Here is a 24,074-nt window from a genome sequence, read left to right on the forward strand (position 1 = left end):
TCATGATGAAACACTTCAAAGATCTGAAAATTTGTATTTTATATTCAAATTAGGATGAATGTATACATACACACGTGCATGCAGATACCTTTCCTTCCATATATACGAATCAAATTTTTTTCTGCTTGGAAAGTCTTTTTATGTAAATTGAAACTACAGATCATAATGAGGATATCTCCATTGGGATATGTGTTGCTATTTGTTAAAGAACAAGGGCTGACAATAGCTGGCCCTTCTTGCCACTGCCTTAGAATCATATCATTTGTTCCGACTTCTGCCGCAGAACTGACAACATGTAGCTACCATTCATGGGTGTATGTATGCATGGCCAGTAATAAGCTAAACTGGAGACTCAGTGTCATCACAGAACAGCCCACACAAACCTGTCGTACACAGACAGGTTCTATATACTTTGTCCAAATTCCTTTTAACAACTTCTAATGTGTACTGGAAAAGACTCTTCAGAGTCCCCTGGACTGCAAGGAGATCCAGTCAGTCAATCCTAAAGGAAATCAGTCCTGAATATTCACTGGAAGGACTGATGTTGAAACTAAAGCTCCAACACTTTGGCCACCTGATGTGAAGAACTGACTCATTTGAAAAGACCCTGATGCTGGGAAAGATTGAAGGCAGGAGGAGAAGGGGACAACAGAGGATGAGATGGTTGGATGGCATCACCGACTCAATGGAGATTTGAGTTTACACAAACGCTGGGAGACAGTGAAGGACCCGGAATCCTGGCCTGCTGCAGTCCATAGTGTCACAGATTGTCAGATACAACTTAACAATAAACAAAATGTGCGTCCCAATGCCACAAGGCTCAGCACTCTTCTAGTTGGAGTCACTAATGAAACCAAACAAACTGTTAAAACAGTCAGTGTACCCAGCACTCCTGCCCTAAGAGTCATCTCTTGGAGGTAGGATGGTAACAAGGACCTAAGTGTCTAGGTGCCTGAGCTCCATAATAGGCCTGCGGGGAAAGGTGTGTAAGAACAACGCTCCATAAATTTGATACAAAACCACCTTTCTTCTACCCACGCCATTGTCTCAACCTCAAGAAAGAAGAAAGGGAGAGACCCCTTCTGGAGTACCTAACAGCCACCTGTAGACCCAATGAGGAGGCTGGAATGCACAATCTTTTAGGTTTTCTCCAAATTCTAAAACATCTGGCTTGAAAACCAAATAGATCTGGCAACTGGGGCTCATAGTTAAAACAATAAAACTGAGCAGCACAGGGAGGCTGTGCCCAGTAACTCCCTTTCAGCCCCGTCCATGAAGGCAGGTCGGTCATAGCCAAATGCAGGCTTGGGAGGACCCTGATCCCTGCCACAGCTGTCCATCACAGGAAAAGGTCCAAAGGGGGAGTCCCCCCCAACTGTGCGACCTCTCCGAATGCCCATATCCACCGGCGAGTCATTTCATTAAAACATAACAGAGGATCGAGTTATTCAACGGCCCAACAAATAATTAACTAACATCCAAAGTTATCATTGCAGGGACTTCCCGGGAAATCCATGGGTTAAGATTCTGCACTTCCACTGCCGGGGACAGGGGTTCGATCCCTGGTGGGGGAACTACAATTCCGCCTGCCTTGCTGCTGCTGCTAAGTCGCATCAGTCGTGTCCGACTCTGTGCGACCCCACAGACGGCAGCCCACCAGGCTTCCCCGTCCCTGGGATTCTCCAGGCAAGAACACTGGAGTGGGTTGCCATTTCCTTCCCCAAAGCATGAAAGTGAAAAGTGAAAGTGAAGTCGCTCAGTGTTCGACTCTTGGCGACCCCATGGACTGCAGCCTACCAGGCTCCTCCGTCCATGGGAGTTTCCAGGCAAGAGTACTGGAGTGGGTGCGGCCAAAAAAATAAAGTGCACCAGTTGACATGGAAAAGGCCAGGATGTCTACGAAGCAAGGTATACGCAGAAGCACAGGCAAGGGATGCCCGGGAGACGGGGTTCTGCCCTAACGGGATCAACCAGGAGAGACTTGGTTGCGCGAACGCGGGGCGAGCTCTCCCACCTCTCCGGGCAGCGTGATGCGCGGCTCCGAGCCGGCCGGGCCGGCGAGCCGGGCGTGGAAGTAGGCGCTGCAGGCGGCCAGCACGGCGCGGTGTGCGCGGAAGGGCCGGCCCTCCACCAGCACCGTCACGTCGCACAGCTCGTCCTTCCGCCGCTGCTCGTCCAGGCAGCGCAGCACGTGCGCGCCGTGCACCGACGACTCGTAGGCGAACACCGCGTTCTCACCCAGCCACATTCTGCGTCCGGGGCTGCGTCGGGAGGGTCCGAGAGAGCATGCTTCTGACGGTCGTCAACCTGCCGAGACACAGGCCGCGGTCACTCACGGAACGGCTTGGGAAAGAGGTCTGTCCCGGCGGCCCCGGCAGACACCCATCAACACATGGCTGCTGTTTAGCTGCTCAGTCGTGTCCGACTCTCTGCGACCTCATGGACTGGGGCCCTCCAGGCTCCTCGGTCCATGGGGATTTTCCCGGCAAGAACACTGGAGTGGATTGCCATTTCCTTCTCCAGGGGATCAAACCCACCTCTCCTACATTGGCGGGTGGGTTCTGAACCACTGGGCCACTTGGGAACACCCACCCTCCCCCATCAGATTAAAATACTCATCACCAAAACCCAAATGAAAACAAAAGCTTCTACCTCAAAAAGACTCAGGGTCAAGTGATCGGTGTGCACGGATGACCATACCCACGGCGTCCAGGACTACAGAGCTGATGCTCTTCCCTCCTATCTTAAGCTTTTAAATTATCAGCTGTATTGATTTAGTGCTCTAATTTTAATGTTGGCATGAAACAAAGATGGCTTCTTTTTTTAGAAATTTTATCTTGAGAACCTGGGTGTCTGGTTTTAAAAAGGTACTGGCATACCCCAATGATCTGTACTGTTCGAGGGCAGGACAGCTTAGGAGTGGATGTGACTTGAACTTAATACATTTTTTGAGGGTGTTCAAATTCAGAACTCAGGCAGATTCAGCTCCTGACCCTAAACACGGTCCTAAAATAAACTGCTTGAGGAAACTGGATTCCAAAAATTTCAGGTGGACAATTTTGAAGTGTGTCCATATTCCACTGGAGATTAAAGAGGCCCAACTAAAAGAATTGTAGGCTGACAGACATGGTAACTGTAGATTCAGCAAAAAAAAAAAAAAAAATTTAAGGGCTATCTCATCTTAAAGATTATAACTTTGGAGGAATGAGGTGATTTGCAGTGCAAAGAATCAGAACACGTGAAATTCCTTAAAAATATACTGAGAAACAATTTGGCCTACGTTACACATAATGAAAAGAAACCTTTTAAAGAAAAAAGGCTCCTGCAAGCCTGGACCCATTTATTCACTTCACTTCATTTAATATAGATTTTTGAAAAGCAATTTTTATAATAATAGGAAACATATTCTTGGGGTGAAGGACAGGAAGACCTTTTGAAGTAAGGATTTTATGGCTCTGAAATGAGGCATTTTGTACAAAGAAAACAGCTCCAATGAGCAAACAGGTAAGGCTGAGAAGTTTCTGGGTGGCATCCCAATGGGTTGCTTTAAGACATCAATGGGAGCGTGTATGTCACCAGAGGTCACCCTGTGGGCTGGGCTAAACGGTGGAACAGGCACACAGCACTCCACATTCTCTGTGTCCCCCGTTTCCCAACACTTGACAGCAGGCAGGAGGGTGTGGTGCCCCAGAACGAGGGACACATCCTACAAAAGGCAAAGCTCCTCCAACACGAAGAAAAGGATTTCCTTGATTTCAAGACTCAGGTCTGTCAGACCAGATCTTCGTAATGAATCTTTTTACATAACAAGTCTTACTTAACATTACAAAATGTAGCTAACAAATAGGACTATTCCATCGTTAACAACATGGTTTACCATGCAGAGAAACTCTTGGTTTTCTTGAAATGCTAAAACAAAAGAATGTTATCAAAAGGTGTATTTTTAAAAAACACATACTAACATAAGTACGTGCATGCCTGCTAAGTCGCTTCAGTCATATCCATCTCCTTGCGACCCTATGGACTGTAACTCACCAGACTCCTCTGTCCATGGGATTCTCCAGGCAAGAATACTGGAGTGAGTTGCCATGTCCTTCTCCAGGGGAACTTCCCAACCCAGGGATTGAACCCGTGTCTCACGTCTCCTGCATTGGCAGGCAATTTCTTTACAATTAGCACCACCTGAGAGGCCCATACTAATACAGATTAGCCTCCAAACATTTTTTTGATCATATATATATATACTCACATACATACAAACAACTATAGGCTTCCCTGGTGGCTCAGTTGGTAAAGAATCTGCCTGCAATGCAGGAGACCTAGGTTCAATCTCTGGGTCAGGAAGATCCCATGGAAAAGGGAATGACAACCCACTCTAGTATTCTTGCCTGGAGAATTCCATGGACAGAGGAGACTGGTGGGCTACAGTCCACTGGGTTGCAAAGAGCAACTGAGGGACTGAACTGAACCAGCCAAAAGAAAAAAGAAAAAAAAAAAAAAGGACAGTTTAGTTGCTAAATTGTGTCTGACTCTCTGACCCATGGACTGGAGCCCACCTGGCTCCTCTGTCCATGCAATTTCCCAGGCAAGAATACTGGAGTGGGCTGCGATTTCCTACTCCAAGGGATCTTCCTGATCCAGGGACCACAAGCTCCTCACAGGGTGATCCCTGTTTTTCTTCTGAAGCTTACTCATGTCCTAAAACATGAAAGTCCTCAAATGTTCCATGACTCAATAAACATTACTTTTTTCACAGTTGTTACATGCCAAACAAAAATGAAAGGAGAAATAGAAATTACTAAATCCAGACAGACCAGACCCAAAGTTATGTCCCAGTCTCTGCAATCCTATGGATTGTACCCTGCCAGGCGCCTCTGTCCATGGGATTCTCCAAGAAAGAATACTGTTGCCACCTCTTCCTCCAGGGGATCTTCCCAACCCAGGGATCAAACCAGGGTCTCTTACATCTCCTGCATGGGCAGGCAGGTTCTTTACCACTAGTGCCAACTAGGAAGCCCCAATCATAGGTGAATTCCACCTCAAAGACATGATGTCTCAGTAAACACACAAGACATGCACCTATGAGTTCTGTTCTACTTATGTGTTCATTTCTAAGGTGCTCATGATAGCTGAAATATTAAGTTCCTCAGAAACAGTCAATGAAAATAAAATCTCTCACTATGTGGTTAAACTTTTCCCAAGGTCAAGGATCACAACCTATCATTCATTTACTGATTCAGCATACTACATGAAATCATGGCAACTCGAAAACCACGTCCGAGGACTAACTTGACTTTCGGGTTGTGCCCACATTAAAAGGGTAGTAAATTCCCTTTCACAGTTGGTCTTGGTATTTCAGTTATCAACACGAGGAACTGCTGTTAAGAGTAGTGGGGAGGAACTATCATTCAGTGAAACTATATCTGGTGTGTGTGGTACTGCAGGGACCACTGCCCTCCACTTTATCCAAGACTGTCCACCTCCCCAGCCAAGCCGGATTCAACAGCTGACCGCATGCCTTGCAGTATCCCAGCACAAGTCCCCAGCCTTCTTATTCTTTCCCATCACCTGCCCTGATGATGATCTAAAGCTACATAAATCCTACCCTCATACTCTGTGAAGCCACCATGAAAAACGGGAAATTCCTCAAAAAAATGAAGAAAAGAACTACTGTATAATTCAACCAATCCACTTCAGGGTATTAATCCAAAGAATATGAAGACACCAACTATAAAACATACACACCCTCATGTTCAATGAAGCATTATTTATCATAGCCAAGATATGAAAATAACATAAATGCCCATCAATGGATGAACGGATAGAGATGTGATGGACATTTACACTACCCAGCCATAAAAAAATGAAATCTTGCCATTTTGACAGTATAATGTTAAGTGAAATATGTCAGATGGAGAACTATTGTGTGATTCTCACTCATATATGGAGTCTAAAGGAAACAAACCAAACAAAATAAAATCTATATACACAGAGACTAGATTGCTGGTTACTAGAGGGGAACGGGGAGCGTTCCCCGATAGCTCAGATGGTAAAGAATCAGCCTGCAATACGGGAGACCCGGGTTCGATCCCTGGGTCAGGAAGATCCTCTGGAGAAGGATATGGAAACTCACTCCAGTATTCTTGCCTGGAAAATCCCATGTACAGAGAAGCCTGGCGGGCTGCAGGCCATGGGGTTGCAACGAATCAGACGCCACTGAGCAACTAACACTTTCACTTTTACTTACTAGAAGGGAACAGGAATCAGGACGAGCAAAACAGATGAAGGGGGCCAACTGTATGGGTGGTGATGAAAGGAAACTAGACATTTGGCGGTTATTACTTTGTAATGTATACAGATGTGGAATTGTAATGGTGAACACCTGAAGGTTATATATGTAACTGGCATATAATGTTTATATACCGATTTTACCTCAATTAAAAAAAACTGTACTCAAAGACACTGAAGAACACATAAATAAATGGAGAGGGACTTTCACATAAAACAAGCAAGGCCCAATTCCCACAGAGTTGCTGTCAGCCCACATGTAATCCAGCCATTACATGTTGCTCCAACTAGTTCGTTCACTACTCGTCTCAAGAGAGAGTTTATTTTTGGCTCAGTCCCCTTGTTCAGGCAGTTTTGGGTGACAGGCTAGCTCATAAATTCATGGCCAGCTTACAGCTTTGGGCCATATGCCAACACCAAGTTCCAACAGCTGCAGCTGAGAGAAGCTAGAAAATCACAGCGTCAAACGGCCACCTGGGACAGTCCCTCTGGAAAGGGTCCGGCCTCCTTGTAAGTGGACTGACCTGACTCCTCCCAGAAACCTGGGCCTCAGCCCTGAGACCTCCCACACTCGGCCCTGGGCTCCAGCCCCCTCCCAAGCCCTGGTGCCTCTGCCCCTTGCAGCTAAGACCCACCTGTGTCCATCTGTCCTGCCACAACTCCAGTCCAAGACACACTGGCTTTTGCCTAGACAAATGCTGTTTATCCTCTTGCAAGGCCTCACCAGCTCACACATATATAAATATAATTATGTAAAATAAAAAGTGCCACAAATGTTCACCCAGCAATATTTTATCCTTACTAGAGCAACATAGTCTAATTTCTACTCTATTAAAATTAAAAAAAAAATCCAGTTGTGATCCACTCAAATTTTAAGAACCAGTAACAGGCCACGAGCTCACACACTGAAACCACAGCACTGGCCGCCAGGGCAGGGTCTGGCATCTACAGCCCGGGGCTCACCTCTCGGCCCTGCCCCTCGCTGGCTGTGCGGCTCAGGCAACCTGCTCAGCCTTGCTGGGGTGGGTCTCGGTTTCAAACAAGGCTAACAACAGCACCTCACTGGGTCGTTGTGAGGCTTACATGAAGATGAGGGTGAAGGGCTGAGCACGCTGTCTGGCCCAAAGCCAACAAACTTTAAACAACAGTGGCTATTAACGACGATAATAAAAATAACAAAACCCTCAGTCCCCTCAAGCCCCTCATGATCCCCTCCAATTTATTCCCCTCCATCAAAGTTACAGCTCCCTTGCTAAAAACCCCACAATGTCTTCCAAATTCCTTATGACCAATTCTAAATGCTCAGCATGTCCTCCAGACCTGCATGGTCGGGTTGTCTGTGAATCCAGCCTTACCTCAAAGCCTCTGTCTCCCTCTCTTGCTGTTCTCCAGCCTGACCATCCTTCCTTCCTGCTCCACAGGCACCAAGCTCCTTCCAACCTCAGGACCTTTGCACATGCTGTCCCCACCCCCTGGACTTCTACTCCTCAGCTGGCCAACTCCTCACCTGTTAGGTCTCAGCTTGAATGTCAGCACCTTGCCTGACTTGTTCTCTGTCACAGCTCAAGCTTGTAACAGAGTGCCTGGCCCAACGCAGGTACCTGCTTCTGAATGTATGGCGGCATTTTTAGTATAAACCCAAAACACAGATCATCTAACTTCATCTTCCAGACACAGCACAGTCAGCCACTCCAACACACAGAGCAACAATGCCACTGAGCCAAGTACTCAGAGAAAAGCCCTTGGATGGCTTTCCCAGAGTCAGAAATACAATCACCTGACCCTGACCTCACTAGCGTGGAGCCCTACATAAAGTTATTCCGAAATTCAAATTCAACTCTCCTAATTCTGAAAACCATCCAGGTGGTCAGTAATCTATTTTTACCAAATAATATTAACTAAGGAATGACTAAATTAGGTAAGAATGGTACACTCAGTCACCTTCTGACATTTTTCAACCATGAACAGTACGCTGTGACATCCCCACAGAGTCTTACGGGCCTAAAATTCTGTGAATTTATTAACTCCAAGTTGAGATTCCTATGCTACACCTGAATTTTCCTATGTTCTTAGAAACAGAAACAATTGTTATAATTCAAAACAAAGGTTCACTGACCTGAGCAAATTGCTGATTCATTCAGTAATGCTGATAAAGGATGAATAGGCATTTTAAAGCTTCCTGCATCTCAATTTAGAAATAACTTCTGCTCTCTGCTCAGTACACAACTTAAATTTTAACAGTTACATCTTAGTATTTTGCTTTCCAAGTTGATTTTTAAAAAATGAAACAAGTTCCTGTGGCTTTATTACATTTTAATAACTTTAAGGTAACTTACTTAAAAAAACTATACAAACTTTTAAAATCCTGAGGTGAATATTCCATGATAGAACCAGATCTATAATGCTTCAGAACAGAAATTCAGAATGAAGATGAAGTTCCATATATACAAAAGAGCTGGACTTTTACTCACTTCAGTGAAAAGTCTCACAACTTGGTTGTTTTTAATTCTCAGTGGAGAAGGGCATGGGGAGTAGCCTAACACCAAGGGTCATATGAGAGGGGAGGACCATCACCAAACACCCTTCAACTTTCACGTAACGAGGACAAATGTTCTTTCTACAAGTGCCTGGCCTGTGCCACAGAGCAGACTGGTGCAGTGAAAACACACTCAAAAGAGACAGTCCCTACATTTAAGAAGAATACAGCCTGGAAATGTTTGAAATGAAAATGATACCTTGGAGTGAAAGATATGACAATGATCACTATAATCAACTTACACAGGAATGTGGGCAGTTCCTAAAGGTATCTGCAGAAAGACTTCAAATAAAAACTACTTTCTGGTCAATTCTCATTTAACCATAATGTTCAATTAGTTGGAAAGGGAATTTAGGAGAAGGGGGCAGCAAAGGATGAGATGCTTAAATAGCACCACTAACTCAAAGTCATGAATTTGAGCAAATTCTGGGAGATACTAAAGGACAGAGGAGCCTGGCATGCTGCAGTCCTTGGAGTCACAAAGAGTCAGACATGCCTTAGAGACTCAAGGACAATATCAAAGGAAGAAAGAACATAGGAAATCCAAGTTCCAGAACCAAGAGAGGAGGAACAGATTCTTCTGTTAAATCCTCTTACTACAACGAATGTAGGAAACAATGAAGCCTTTGATTTGTGTCACATGTGGCAGCTATTCAACTCTTAATGGGACTGTTATATCTCAGTGGAGGAGGACTATGTTTTGAAAACAAGAACTAGCAACTGGAGTTGGCTCATACCAGTTCAGTGTATTTACTGAATTATGCATTTTCTACCGCGCACTTGTCACTCACTGTTGTATGTATCCACTCAGAGGTAGGATTTACACTGAACGAACTGCACTATTTAAAATACAGAATTCAGTGAGTTTTGAAGTGTGAATGAAACCACCACCACAATTGAGATAAATTTCCATCCCCTCTCACGATCCCATGTGCCTCTCTGAGGTCTCCCCCTGGTCACCTGGTTCCAGAGAACCAACGATTTGCATTCACGTCACTGTCAATTCGTGTGCATTTTCCGTGATTTCTGTGTAAACAGAACACCACGTTCTATTTACATAAACAGAACGTGTTTCGGCCTTGGGTTTCTTTCACCAGGTTTAATGACAATCAGGATGCGTACATTCAATGTTTGGGTTCTTTATTGCTGAGCAGTACTCCAGTATACGTACATACCACTGTATGTCTATCCCTTTCATTGTGGATGCACTATTTATTGTCATAAAGATGTGTGTTTGTGTGCTAAGTCACTTCAGTCGTGGTTGACTCTTTGCGACCCTACAGACAGTAGCCTACCAGGCTCCTCTGTCGACTCTCCAGGCCAAGAATACTGGAGTGGGTTGTCGTACTCTCCTCCAGGGGATCCTCCCAACCTAGGGATCAAACCTGTGTCTCCTTCGTCTACCTGCACTGGCCAGCAAGTTCTTTACCACTAGCGCCAGCTGGGAAGCCCGTAATAAAGATGCACTGCTTCCAGTTTGGGGGTTGCTGTAATAAAGCTTCAGGGAACATCTTCACAGACATATACTTCATTTCTCTTGGGTAACTAAATACCTAGAAGTGGAGAAGCTGAGTGATATGGTGAGTTTCTGTTTAACTTCTTAGAAACTGCTAAACACTTTTCCAAAGTAATTGTACCATTTTCTTGCTACCAGCAGTGTGTGGTAACTCCAGATGCTCCACATCCTCACCAATCTTGGTAATGGCAGTCTTTTTCATCTTAGCTAGCCTAACAAATATACAGCGGTACAGCAGGTGTTGGCGAAGGACAGGGAAGCCTGGCATGCTACAGTCCATGGGGCTGCAAAGAGTCGAACACAACTGAGCAAGTGAACAACAGTGCTGTGGTTTTAGTTTGCATTTCTTGATGGCTAATAATGTTGAGCATCTCTATATACGCTTGTAAGCCATCTGTGTATCTTCTTCTGTGAAATGCCTGTCCAATTATTCTGTCCATTTTTAACTGGACTGTCTTCTTCTCGAGTTGAAAGGGCCAGCAGTGACTCTATACAGCAATTTTGGGAGAACTGACCTCTAACAAACTGAGTCTTCTGAGACATGAACATGGAATATCTCTCCATTTATTTAGGTCTTCCTTAATTCTCTCAGCATTATTCTGAAGATTCTTAGGAAAGAGATCTGGCACATCTTTTGTTAAACTTATTCTTAAGTATTTTGGGTTTTTTTTTTAATAGTTACTATAAACAGACTTGTTTGTTAAACTTCACTTTCTGGTTCTCTTCTGATACTATAAACATAAAATTTATGTTTTTAAATATTAACCTTGAATTCTCCACAACCTTACTTCACTTATTAGATCTGTTTCTTTGTAGGTTCCTTAGGACTGTCTATGTGCACAATCATGTCATCTGCATAGAGAGACAGTGTGACTTCTTCCCATCTTCACACTTTTTTTCCCCTTACCACAATGATTCGGTAGTGAGAGTGGTAAGAAAGGGCATCCTTGCCTCATTCCCCTGTAAAGAAAATGTTCAGTATTTCATCATGAAATATGACGTTAACTATGGGTTTTCTAAGATAGGCAACTGATGGGCAGAAAGGGAGATGCAGTAGTTACTATGCCAGTTCACGTAGGACTCCTGCAAGATACTCAAAGGGAAAATGAAAAAAAAAAAGCAAAGTGAAAACTTCCAACAGTTCCCCCTGAAGAGTAAAATTCCCAAACTCACTCAGCCTCTTCCAAGGGTACCTTCGTTCCTACACCTTTCTAAGTATTTGCCCCAGACATCTATAAGACTGCACAATCAGGGACTAGAGATAAACAAGGACAGAGATTAATCATAAGAGGACACACCTAAGCCTAACTCTCGCAGAGCCTTGCAAACCTGGTCGCTGTCTGCTCTGGAGATGACCAGAGGCAGACAGCATGGAACGGCATTTTATACCTGGAGGACAGCCCTGCCAGTGGGCCAATCACTTCACGTCCCTCTGACAATTCCTTTTTTTTGGAGGGAGGGGGAGAAGGGACAAGAACAGTACTTCATGATGTTGTTCAGTCGCTTAGTCCTCTCTGACTCTGCTGGGAGGATCAAATGAAATAATACACCTAATGCTCTTAGGAGAGTGCCTGACACATACCAGTGTTCCATAATTGTTAGCAATTATTTGAATTTGATGTTAGAAATGTTTCTGAAAACATAGAAGAACCTGAAGAGCCAAAGCAATCTTGAAAAAGAAAAACAGAGCTGGAGCTATCAGGCTCCCGGACTTCAGACTATACTACAAAGGTACAGTAGTCAATGTAGTATAATCTGGGCACAAAAACAGCAATGTAGATCAACAGAACACGAAAGAAAACACAGCAATAAACCCGTGCACCTATGGTCAATCAATCTATGACAAAGCAGACAAAAATATACGACAGAGAAGAAAGAGTCTCTTCAGTAAGTGGTGCTAGGAAAACTGAACAGCTAAGTGTAAAATTAACTCAGAACATTCTCTAACACCATACACCAAAATAAATGCAAAATGGATTAAAGACCTAAATGTAAGAATGGATACTATAAAACTCTGAGGAAAACACAAGTAGGACACTCTTTGACAAAAATCAGAGCATATCTTTTTGAATTCATCTCCCAGAGTAATGGAAATAAAACAAAAACAAATAGGACCTAATGAAAGTTAAAAGCTTTTGCACTGCAAAGGAAACATTAAGCAAAAGGAAAAGACAACCTACTAATGGGAAAAAATATTGCAAATGATGCAACCAACAAGGGATTAGCCTCCAAAACACACAAACAGTTCATACAGCTTATTATCAAAAATACAAACAACCCAGTCAAAAAAATAGGCAGAAGACCTAACAGACATTTCACCAAAGAAGACATACAGATGGTCAAGAGGCACATGAAAAGATGCTCAACATCACAAATAATTAGAGAAACGCATATCAAAACCATAATGGGTGTCACCTCACACTAGTCAGAAGGGCCATCATCAAAAAAATCTACCAATAACAAGTGCTGAAGAGAGCGTGGAGAAAAAGGAACCCTCCTTCAGTGCTGGTGGGAATGTAAATTCATATAGTCACTGTGGAGAACAGTATGGAGGTTCCTTAGAAAACTAAAAACAGAGCTACCATACGATCCTACAATCTTTTTCCCAGAAAAAAACACAGTTTGAAAAGATATATGCACCCCAAAGTTCACTGCAGCACTACTTTCAATAACCAAGACACTGAAGCAACCTAAATATCCATCGACAGGTAAATAGATAAAGATGTGGTATGTGTATATATATGTATGTGTATACACACACACACACACACATATACACACGCACACACACAGGAATATTACTCAGCCTTAAAAAAGAATGAAATAATACCATTTACAACAACTATGAACCTAAACAGTATCATACTAAGTAAGCCAGACAAATATCATATGTCACTTATATGTGGAATCTTAAAATAAAGAAATGATACAAATAAACTTACATATAAAATAGAAATAGACCCATAGACACATAAAACAAACTTATGCTTACAAAAGGGGAAAGGAGGGGCAGGAGGAGGGATAAATTAGGAGTTTTGGATTAAGATATAAACATTATTACACAGAAAACCAACCAGGATATACTATATAGCACAGGGTACTGTACTCAATATTCTCAAATAATCTATTAAAAAAAAAAGAATATGAATATGTGTGTGTGTGTATCTGAATCACTTTGCTATACACCCAAAACTAACACAACATTGTAAATCAACTATATTTCAATAAAAAATAAATGTTTTTGTGTGGCACCGGGTGACCTTGAAACTGTAAGGAGAGAAGTGTAATAGCATGTTACTTAGCTTTCCAGTGTTCAATATTGACACAGGTATAATAACATGAACACTGCTAACTGGTTTTCCTTTGTCAGAATAATGGGAGACTTAATCATGGTTATTAAATGAAATGTAATTATTAACCTTGACAAATAAAGGGGACAGGGTGAGAGAGAGAATCAGACAGAATCCAAAGGAAAAGCAGTATTTCTTTATGACTTATACGGAGTCAAAAGATACCGCCTTAGACACTGTTATCTGCAAACAGATAGCATCTTAAGTCCATAAATATACTGAGGCAGAAACAAACTAGAGAGACAGAGGTAACCACCAAAAACAAGAAACAGCAGAAACGGGTGAAGATCATCTCTGAAGCCAAACTAGGCGTGCAATAAATGAGACTGCTTTACGATAAATCTATTGTTTTTAAATCAAAAACATGTAATACTTTGTAAAAACATAAACCTAAAAGATGTTTAAACAGACAATAAACAAAATAAAAAAACAGTGAAACTCAGTTAAAGTCTAAACTGCTGATAACTTAGCTGTGAGTCTTATTGCAATGTTCTGAAGATTCTTCAAATAGAAAAGGAATTTGATAAACAGAAAAATCTACCTTTAACCAAAATCTTAGATTACTTTGACAAAACTAGGAGATAGTCAGGGAAGAAAAATACAGTAAGATTTCTTCTTGTTTGGAAACAATGTTATACATACTGTTTAATATTCCATATTGACAAAGATATCAATTCAAATAGATTCTTTAAAAATTTAAGGGTATCCTTTAGGGAAACAAACTGTTAAACTGCCTAACTGACTCACTGGAAGAGACCCTGATGCTGGGAAAGATTGCAGGCAGGAGGACAAGGGGACGACAGAGGATGAGATGGTTGGATGGCGTCACCGGCTGGACAGACATGAGTTTGAGCAAGCTCCGGGAGCTGGTGATGGACAGGGAGGCCTGGCCTGCTGCAGTCCATGGGGTTGCAAAGAGTCGGACACAAACAGCGCCTGAACTGACAGCACGGATTCTCTGAAATCTGTTGTATTTCTGCCAAAAAAACCACTCACATAACAAAATTTGGCAGCTGCTTTTGATAACACTGATGACTTAAACCACGAGCTGATTCTTTAAGGAGACCACTAAAATTGACAAGCTTCTGCAGTCTCACCAAGGAAAATTATGAGAAAAAGGAACACACAACATTCCCATTGTTATACAAAAATACTGCAATGGCTTTTAAAGTTTCTTGACCCTCCACACATCGTCGAATCACAGTACAATTCACCACTCTCCTTTACAGTGTTGCTGTGCTGTGGTCAGCCGTGTCCGACTCTTTGCAACTCCATGGACTATAGCATGCCAGGCTGCTCTGTCCGTGGGATTTCTCTGGCAAGCATATTGGAGGAGGTTGTCATTTACTTCTCCAAGGGATCTTCCTGACCCAGGGATCAAACCTGCTTCTCTTGCATCTCCTGCATTAGCAGGTGGAGTCTATACCACTGCACCACCTGGGGAGCAACTCCTAATATGGTAAAACGCCTCAAAAAAAAAAAAAAAAAAAACTATTTATATTCACAGTGTCTCCACTTCCCTCTCCCCCAACTCTTCCTTCTCTCTCTTCATTTGAGCCCACTAAAACCAAGCCTTCTCCCCTCCACTCCCTGGGAATTACTCTGTGAGGATCAGCGGCCTTCACACCGCCAAATGGGAAATTTTGTGTCTTCTCAGACAGCATCTTAGCAACACTGACCAGGTTGATCATTCCCTCCCTGAAATCCCTTCTGCACTTGGCTTCCTGGATACCACAACTGTCTGATTTACCACCTCACAAGCTGTCAACCGGGTGGCTTCCCTCTTCTCCTCCAGAGCTCTAAGTGCTGAAGCACCAGGGCTTGGTCCTCCCATCTCTCCTTCTCTTTGTAACACTCTCTAAGAGAACTCATCCAGACCCACAGCACAGACACGCTCACTGATGGACTTGCTGTATACTCTCATACTTACATTTGGTCTAGTCTCGCCTATTCGCGAACTCTGTACTCACGTATCCACGTGCATACTCAAATTACCACCTGCATGTGTCTAGCAGACACCTCACATTGAACATGTCCACAAATCTTGGTTCCTCGACCTCCAGCTAGGATATACATCAAAATATTGACAATGGTTACATTTAGGTAATTTTTCCTTGTTTCTGCCTTCAAATTCTTAACCATAAACACATATTACTCTAGAATCAGAAAAATGTTCAAACAGACAACAAACTATAAACAAAAATATGTGCCTTCAGAAAAAAAGGCAGTTCCATTTCAGTTGTCTTTAGGGCTCCCAAGGAATGTCAATTACTTTCTTCCCCCTTTATAATGGATTTTTCTCCAGTCATCAGTAGATATGGATTTATCACTGCCTGGAAAATTCACGGGAAACTCTCAAACACTGTTTTAAATCAGGCTGCACTGATATCTCCACAATAATTACAAAATAATTAAATTTCACAGAAATTTTAAAAGATGCTTTGATATGGGAAAAGAAGACCTTGTTACAGGAAAAGAAGAAGAAAAGATCCATCAAGTCCAGTCTAGCTCTGTGAACACAGACAAATGCGCATCCTTGTGACTTTAGTCGGGAGTCCCTGCCCTACATGTGTCCCAAAGGCCTTTGAAAAAGATAAAGTGTTACACACAGAATACAAAGAATTATGAAATGCAAAAGAAAATCAATTTTAGCACCAGCAGCAGCATGATAGTGGAAAGAACAAGTACTGGGATATAATTAAGGTAATGCAGATATTTCCAACAGTGTTATCGCTAAGATCCCTAACCTCACCCTACAGGTTCCCCATAAGGAAAACAACATCCACACTTACGTTAAGGACTGAATGGTTGGCTGCATTTAACAGCACAGGGCCTGCCATGAGACTTATCATTATTATTGCCAACTTTATGCAAGTGACCAAAAGAAAACTACATTTTCCAAGGTTCTACAAACCCAAGAAGTTAAGCTACAAAATAGAGTGATTCCAGAACCTCTAAGAATGAAAGTATGAGTAAGCCTAGTAATGATCTCAACAAGATAAAAAGAAAGTATTAAGACTACACAAGTCTGCTCAAGAGAATGGATAATCTCATAGACCCAACGAATTCCCAACTAAAAGATGACATTCATCCGATAGAACATACTTCCACACTTCCATTACAGATGAGGAAACTGAAGTCCTGAGAGGACAGTATCTTAAGGTCAAAAATGTCTTCTGCCCCTAGGTCCAAATATTACATTTCAATTCATATTACATGATCTAAATAGTGATGCCGTGTTGAGGACAGGGCTAAAAGTGAGGAGGAAGAAAACAAAGAATAGAGGGAAATGTCTCAAGTGTCCTCTGCGTGTGATGAGAACAACGTTAGACAAAGATTAAAAGGACATTTAGGGAACAGACATTTCCCCTTATTACTCAATATTCAGTTCGTTAATTTCTGATCAACACTTCTTGAATTACATAAACAATCTCATAGATCATTAAAAAGGAACTGACACTAAACTAGGCTGAACTTAAACCAAAGTCTGAAGTTACACCCAGTGAAATTTCCGTAGAAATTTAAAAGGACACAGTGCTGGAGATATTTCACCAAAAGTTACTTTCAATACAGAATAATAAGTGTTCCTGTCCTACATTCATAATGAAATATTCACGCCATTTGTTTTCAAGCTGTAAAAATTATAACCGTGATTTACATTGTTTATTTCTGATTGCCTAGAGGAAGTGAAAGCCTTAAAACTAGACCTTGGTCAGAATGACCTTCTGTAGGTCTAAGACTTGACAAATATAGTATGCAAAGTAACTGAAAACACAAGCAAACCACAGAAAAGGGGCCCTTGAAATTCCCAACCACCCCAGAAACACCTTCTCATCCCGACTCCTAATAAATTTGAGTCAAAAAAAAAAAAACGGATTAAGAGGAAAAAACATTAAGTAACAATGTTAATTAAATAAGGCAGCAGTTATAGTAGATCTTCCCTGGTGGCTCAGTAGATAAAGAATCTGCCTGCAACAGCAGGAGACCCAAGTTCAATCTGGGTAGGGAAGATCCTTTGGAGAAGGGAATGGCTACCCACTCTTGCTTGGAAAATTCCATAGACAGAGGAGCCTGGCGGGCTAGAGCCCACAGGGTCACAAGAGTCGGACACAACTTAGCAACTAACACCACCAACCACCACCACTGCAGCTGCAGTAGAGCAATTCTAATATGAATCACAGATATGAAACTTTCTAATTTTAGTAGCGGTACTAAATTGAAATGCTTTATTTAAAGATAACCTAATCCACTAATCCCTGGTAGGCAATACAGTGCTAGGTATATCAATAAACATAGCTAAAACTAAAATTTTAAAATCTGTTTCTCATTATTGATGTTAACCTGGAAGTCAAAATTACCATCTCTAAAATGGAAAATATCGAGCTGTAGACTTTCCACCTAGCCTTCAAAGAGCTACTTTCCAACATATAATCCCAAGATTTAGTCAGCTAAGTAATATTAATCTGAGGCCTATTTTTAAAAAAGCTGAAATATTCCTCAGTTCAACTATTATTTGAGGAACAAATGACTAAGCAAATACTATTGTTTTTCATCTGAGATGGAAAGTGTTTTGGCAGTACTGTCTTTCTAAATTCTACCCAAAAAAGTAATGCCATTTCAGAAGCCTCCCCTAACCATCTATCACAGCTACTCATTATTCTCGATTAGAGAAAGAAAAAAAAAAAAAAAACCACCTGTTAGCAGTTACTCTCTGCCTGATGACTTTACAACACTAAGTGTTTCTTTCCTTGCATTATTTGTTTGCCCTTCCTACGGGAAGGGCTGGGCTGTGCTGTGCCTAGTCGCTCCGTCGTGTCTGACTCTCTGCGACCACGTGGACTGTAGCCCACCAGGCTCCTCTGTCCATGGGGAGATCTCCAGGCAAGAACACTGGAGTGGGCTGCCATGCCCTCCTCCAGGGCATCTTCCCAACCCAGGGATTGAATCCAGGTCTCCCGCATTGCAGGTGGATTCTTTACCATCTGAGCCACCAGGGAAGCCCTCCCATACCATACAAAGTACCACAAACTGGGATAGAGAAGGAGGAACAAGAATCAAACAAAGACCTCTGAACACATCCAAGCGCTGTGAACAGTTTTAGAAGTGTGACAGAAACACTGTAAAACTCAAGTGGAATTATTTTTGAAGTCTGAAAGGTATGGCAAATAAGCTAACCACAGGACAGCTTCCCCTCCGGAAAGGAGTGGGTAAAGAGGGACTGATGGATCTGTTTGTATCCCAGATTCAAGGACGTGGGTTCCAAAGGATCCTGGCCAATCCAGGCAATGAACCCACTGCTCAAGCCGGACTAGCCTCACCACTCACCAGAGCCACATTCATCACAGGTGGGTGTGTCCTACAGAGGCCGAAAGAGAGTGGTTCCTCTTGGGTTAGATACAATCAGAAGCTATAAGATACAGTTATGTATTCTCCTTTCCCTGCAAGTGGAGGATCACAGAGAACTGTAGAACTGTTCAGAGGACCGAAAGAAATATATTCCTTCTACACGTAATTTTTTGGGTAGAATGGGCAAATTTTCACAACTTTTAAATCACGTTAAAACAAAACATTTATGTGATCTGACTGTAAAAATAATACTTGATCATAGTAGGAAATAAGAGGGGAAAAAAAAAAATCACCTAAAACCCAAATCCAAAGACAACCACATAGTCTCTCTCTACTCAGAAGTATGTGTCTGCAGGGCAGCAGTGACATCTATACACTACCACATGTAAAGCAGACAGCTGGTGGGGAGCTGCTGTGTAACGGGGGGCTCAGTGCTCTGTGATGACCTGGGCGGGGGGGGGTTGGAGGGACTCAGGGGAGCGGGGAGGCTAAGAGCTAAAGGATGTATGTGTACACACAGCTGATTCACTTTGCTGTCCAGCAGAAATATACTCCCACTGTAAAGCAAATATACTCCAATTAAAAAAAAAAAAAAAGAACCTGTCTGTGCGTAGTGTTGGTGTAAGTAGCAGGCAAGCATGACCCTGTGGGCCATCCTGCTATTATTCGCCACCCTCATGTTCTAACCAAATCCTGATTGTGCCTACAAGTCTACTCCACCTGAGGCCATGCGTTTCTGGGGGTAGCAAACCCTAGTCCCAACCTAAGACGAATCACAGTCCGTTTCAGCCCGTCACTGTGGTCCCACTTCCCTTGACACTGGTTTAGACGTACACGTAAGCAATGCTGACTCAACAGAGGAGAGGCTGGGGTGGCATCTACTATGAGGTCTTCAGGACAGGCCTTTACCACTCACTGATAGAGAACATCACAGAAAAAAAAAGTCTTCTTCCAAGAAACTTAGTCATATTTATTTGTACACTTGAACTTGTGGCAGTCATCTTGCAACCATAAGAGGAACTAGCCAAGGGCAAAATAAACACATAGCCTGCATTTTCAACTTTTTCTCACTGACCTTACTTTTAAAAACATACACACACAGACACACAATCTTTCTGACCCAACCACCCCTTACTAACACCTCTCTCTCTTCTCTAGTCTTCATTGATAAGCTTCTTAAAAAAGCTGTCAAGACAAGCTGTTTCCACCACTAAACTATACACTCATCATTTACATTCCTAGGCTTTTTTAATTTCCCAAAACTTAAGCTTCTTCTATCTTACATTTTCAAGGCACATTTGACACGTTGCTATTTTGGCAATGAACACACGCTACAGTAATGGTTTACCCTGTAAATTATAATCTCTGAAAACACTGCCAGTATCGAGAAAAATTCCTGGCATATAAAGCACAAATATTTGTTTCATAAATGAAATGGAAATCCAATGCCTAACAAACAGACATATCCCAAATGTGAAAATGAGTGTAGCAACCCTACTATCTACACGAACCAGAATGTGCGTTTGTGTGCGTTAAGCTGGGAAGAAGAACAGATGCCCAGGAAGATAAGAGAGCAAAGAGCCTTTAAACCTGAAGACACAATTCTTCTTTACTCTCCAGGGATCAGACGGCTGGTCAAAGTTAACTGAACAGGAGAGGGGAGGACGTTTCCGCACTGGTATCTGAGAACCAGTGGCGGGAAGGCATGCCAGTCGACTCTGCCACTGGTCAGCACAGCTGCCGACCTGCTCCAGGGAGGAAGCGGTGCCCCCGCCCTCCTGGGGCCTGGAGCTGGCGACGAACCTGACCAGTGACAACAGGCACACCTCAAAGGCCAAGTGCGCACGCACACACAACACACAAAAGCCAAGGAAATACATTTAGAGCTTAAACTGTACTTGAAACCGTCCAAGAGACAACGAAGCAGGCAGAGTTGGGGGCAGTTCCAGATGCAGCCCTACCAGCACTTCCTTTGGAATGACAACTAGGAATGAAGGGATGTAAGCAAAGAACTCTACTCAGCTGAGCAAAAACACTTTTCTACTTCAAAAGTCACTTCCTAGTGTGAAAGAACTGATTAAAAGGGCAATGGCTTTTTCCTTACTTCCCCTTATAATTTTAGTAATAAATCCTATCTAGAGGAGAGTCCTGGGCCATGCTGGGAACACTCCTCAGAAAAACAGCAAATAAAGAGACACTACATATTTTTCCAGTGTTCATGTATGGATGTGAGAGCCGAACCATAAAAAAGGCTAAGCGCAGAAGAATCGTTGCTTTTGAACTGTGGTGTTGGAGAAGACTCTTGAGAGTCCCTTGGACTGCAAGGAGATGCAACCACTCAATCCTAAAGGAGATCAGTCCTGAGTGTTCATTGGAGGGACTGATGCTAAAGTTGAAGTTCCAATACTTTGTCACCTGATGCGAAGAGCTGACTCATTGGAAAAGACCCTGATGCTGGCAAGATTGAGGGCAGGAGAAGAGGACGAAGAGGATGAGATGGTTTGATGGCATCACCAACTCAATGGACATGAGATTAAGCAAGTTCCAGGAGATGGTGAAGGACAGGGAAGCCTGACGTACTGCAGTCCATGGGGTCGCAAAGAGAGACACGACAGAGAAACTGAACAACAAGATACTTTGAAAATGGAAAGTGTCTTGGGCCAAGCTCTGACAATCACAGTTTATAAAACAGTTCAGTGCACAATGCTAATGAAATCAGTGATGAAATTACTGATCTAATGAAATTACTGATCTTACCAAACCCCACTAACTCCAAAAGGACAACCTTATCATTGAAACCTAATAAATTCACTGAAAGACTAATAAATCTTTTATAGCTGCCTATTTCATAGCAAACTTTCTGAAGGACAAGTACGTCTCCTCACCGATTTAACTGACTTCCAAAAGACGTTGGCACACTTTAGAGGAGAATAAGGTATTAAGGATATGAAGACAGCACCAAGTAGGAAGTAAAGTGGATGGGTCATACCATTCCAACAGGCTCCTAAGAGGTCATCTCTTTAGGCAAAAATATCTCCCTCGGGAAACCTAGAGGCTGACCAGTCAGTAAAAAGAGAGATCAGTGTGTGTGCTGGGGAAGAGGGAGGCAGGAGGAGGAGGCAAGACATTCCCTATATGCATACCACTGTTAGTCTATAACCTTAGAGGTGGGACACTGCCAGTGTCCAGGCTACAAACAAATGGAAAAAATGACCCCACCATATAAAACGCTTTTTAATGTAATTCTACTTGTTTAACAGGGGATGGGGAAATGGAGTGCAGCTGACCACGATGACTAAGATCCAATCTAAGAAATGACAAAGTGAAAATGATTTCACCAGATAGTACCTGGGGGACAGTTATTTCCTTACAAAAATATCCTTTGATTACTAAGTTTCCTAAGCCATTAAGAAAATGACTTACGTCTATTTTGTAAAAGGCCTGACTTGCACAGAGCTCCAGCTGCATGGAGGTAACATTCTCTACACGCTGTCAGTACTGAGAAAGGAGCCAGCTGCCCGCTGACTCCATGGCAAGCCCGCTGTGCTTCTAGGACAGTCATTAACAACCAAGATCCTGGCAGCCGCTCTGTCTTTGTTCCTTGTATTTGCTTGGGGACAATTTTTATGATGCTATTAATATTCTCTAAACTGGCCGTGATCCTCAATAACACAAAGGATCAGTTCTAGAGGAATGATCATATTAAAGGAGAATAGTAGCTAGACAAACCAAATTATATTTTGCCCAATCTAATCCTAAGTCAATTACAAGGACAAAGAAGTCACAAGATAGATTTTCTTTCTATCTTAGGAGATGAACTAAAAGAATGATTTAAATCCAGCTGCTTTCTCAATCCTCACACCCAAGATGCAAACAGAAAGCAGAATTCTCAGTGATCGAGAGTTTTATTTTGGTACACATTTCAAACTTAAGGGTGCAGCAAACATTGTTTTTTCTTTCACTCTTTCGAAAATTCCCAATTTCCAAAACACAGAACTAAAATGAATCCACATTATACCACCAATGCAGCGGGGCTTCCCTCATAGCTCAGTTGGTAAATTATCTGCCTGCAATGCAGTTGACCTGGCTTTGATTCCTGGGTCAGGGAGATCCCCTGGAGAAGGAAATGGCAACCCACTCCAGTATTCTTGCCTGGAGAATCTCATGGTGACAGAGGAGCCTGACAGGCTACACTCCACGGGACTGCAAGAGTCAGACACGACTTAGTGACTAAACCACCACCAATGCAGCATCTGACAGTTTACTGAACACACACAGCCAAACCACATCCAATGTTCCATGGAGATAAAAGAGAAGACATATCATTGTCAGTAAGAAACTGACACATTCTAGTCAAAAGGATGGTCAAAACCTTTGACATGACTTTTCTGAACTACTAACAGATACAAGAAGCTATGTGATAAATATACCCACTGTTCATCATCGATACCTTTCTATATTAATATGGGAACGTAAAAAAGTACACCACCTAGACGTAACTGGCAGGTAAATTTACATTGCAAATGTTCACAACATAAAAGCCATAAATGAGAATCAATATTAATCAATCAGTTCTGTCTTGATGTTAATAAGCAGGAAGAGAGCGGACAGGTTACTAACCTTGCCGGACCACAGTGTCCTCAACGATAAAGGGAGGAATAAACAGATTAGATGCAGGATGGCAGCTGTTTTCATTTATTAAAAAGCCAATTCCAATTAACTGGTAACAACTGCCTCTAGAGCGTTTGATGGAGACTTTAATCGGCTGATCCCTTTAATAAAAAGCCACGTCCTGTGTTCCTTGCCCTCAGGAGCAGTCTCTGAGATGCTGCGAGAGATGTGTCAGGATGTGCACTTGAGTTGTTTCCCCAGCAGCAGCCATGCGCGGCACACCCACACACTGCTCTTCAATCTCTCCTCTGATCAATGGTTGAAAGCAGCTCAAGGAGCCTGCAAGACGGGACTGGAACCAAGTACTTCAATGAACTAAAGAACAGACAGTAACAACCAACGCACATTGTTTAACGCGAAGCCAACA

The 24,074-nt window shown here is 42.6% G+C and overlaps 1 protein-coding gene across 2 annotated transcripts in view; it reads right to left on the reverse strand.

The window, feature by feature from the left end:
• The window catches only part of BACH1 (BTB domain and CNC homolog 1), a 45,369-nt gene that overhangs the window by 16,702 nt on the left and 4,593 nt on the right, over nt 1–24,074 (reverse strand). For both annotated transcript variants that reach the window (XM_043892724.1, XM_043892725.1), the window contains exon 2: nt 2,015–2,307. In XM_043892724.1, the coding sequence (XP_043748659.1) occupies nt 2,015–2,248 (234 nt within the window). In that variant the 5' untranslated portion in view covers nt 2,249–2,307. The remainder of the gene's footprint in view (nt 1–2,014; nt 2,308–24,074) is intronic.

This window comes from Cervus elaphus, chromosome 31, assembly GCF_910594005.1.
Source record: "Cervus elaphus chromosome 31, mCerEla1.1, whole genome shotgun sequence".
NCBI lineage: Eukaryota > Metazoa > Chordata > Mammalia > Artiodactyla > Cervidae > Cervus > Cervus elaphus.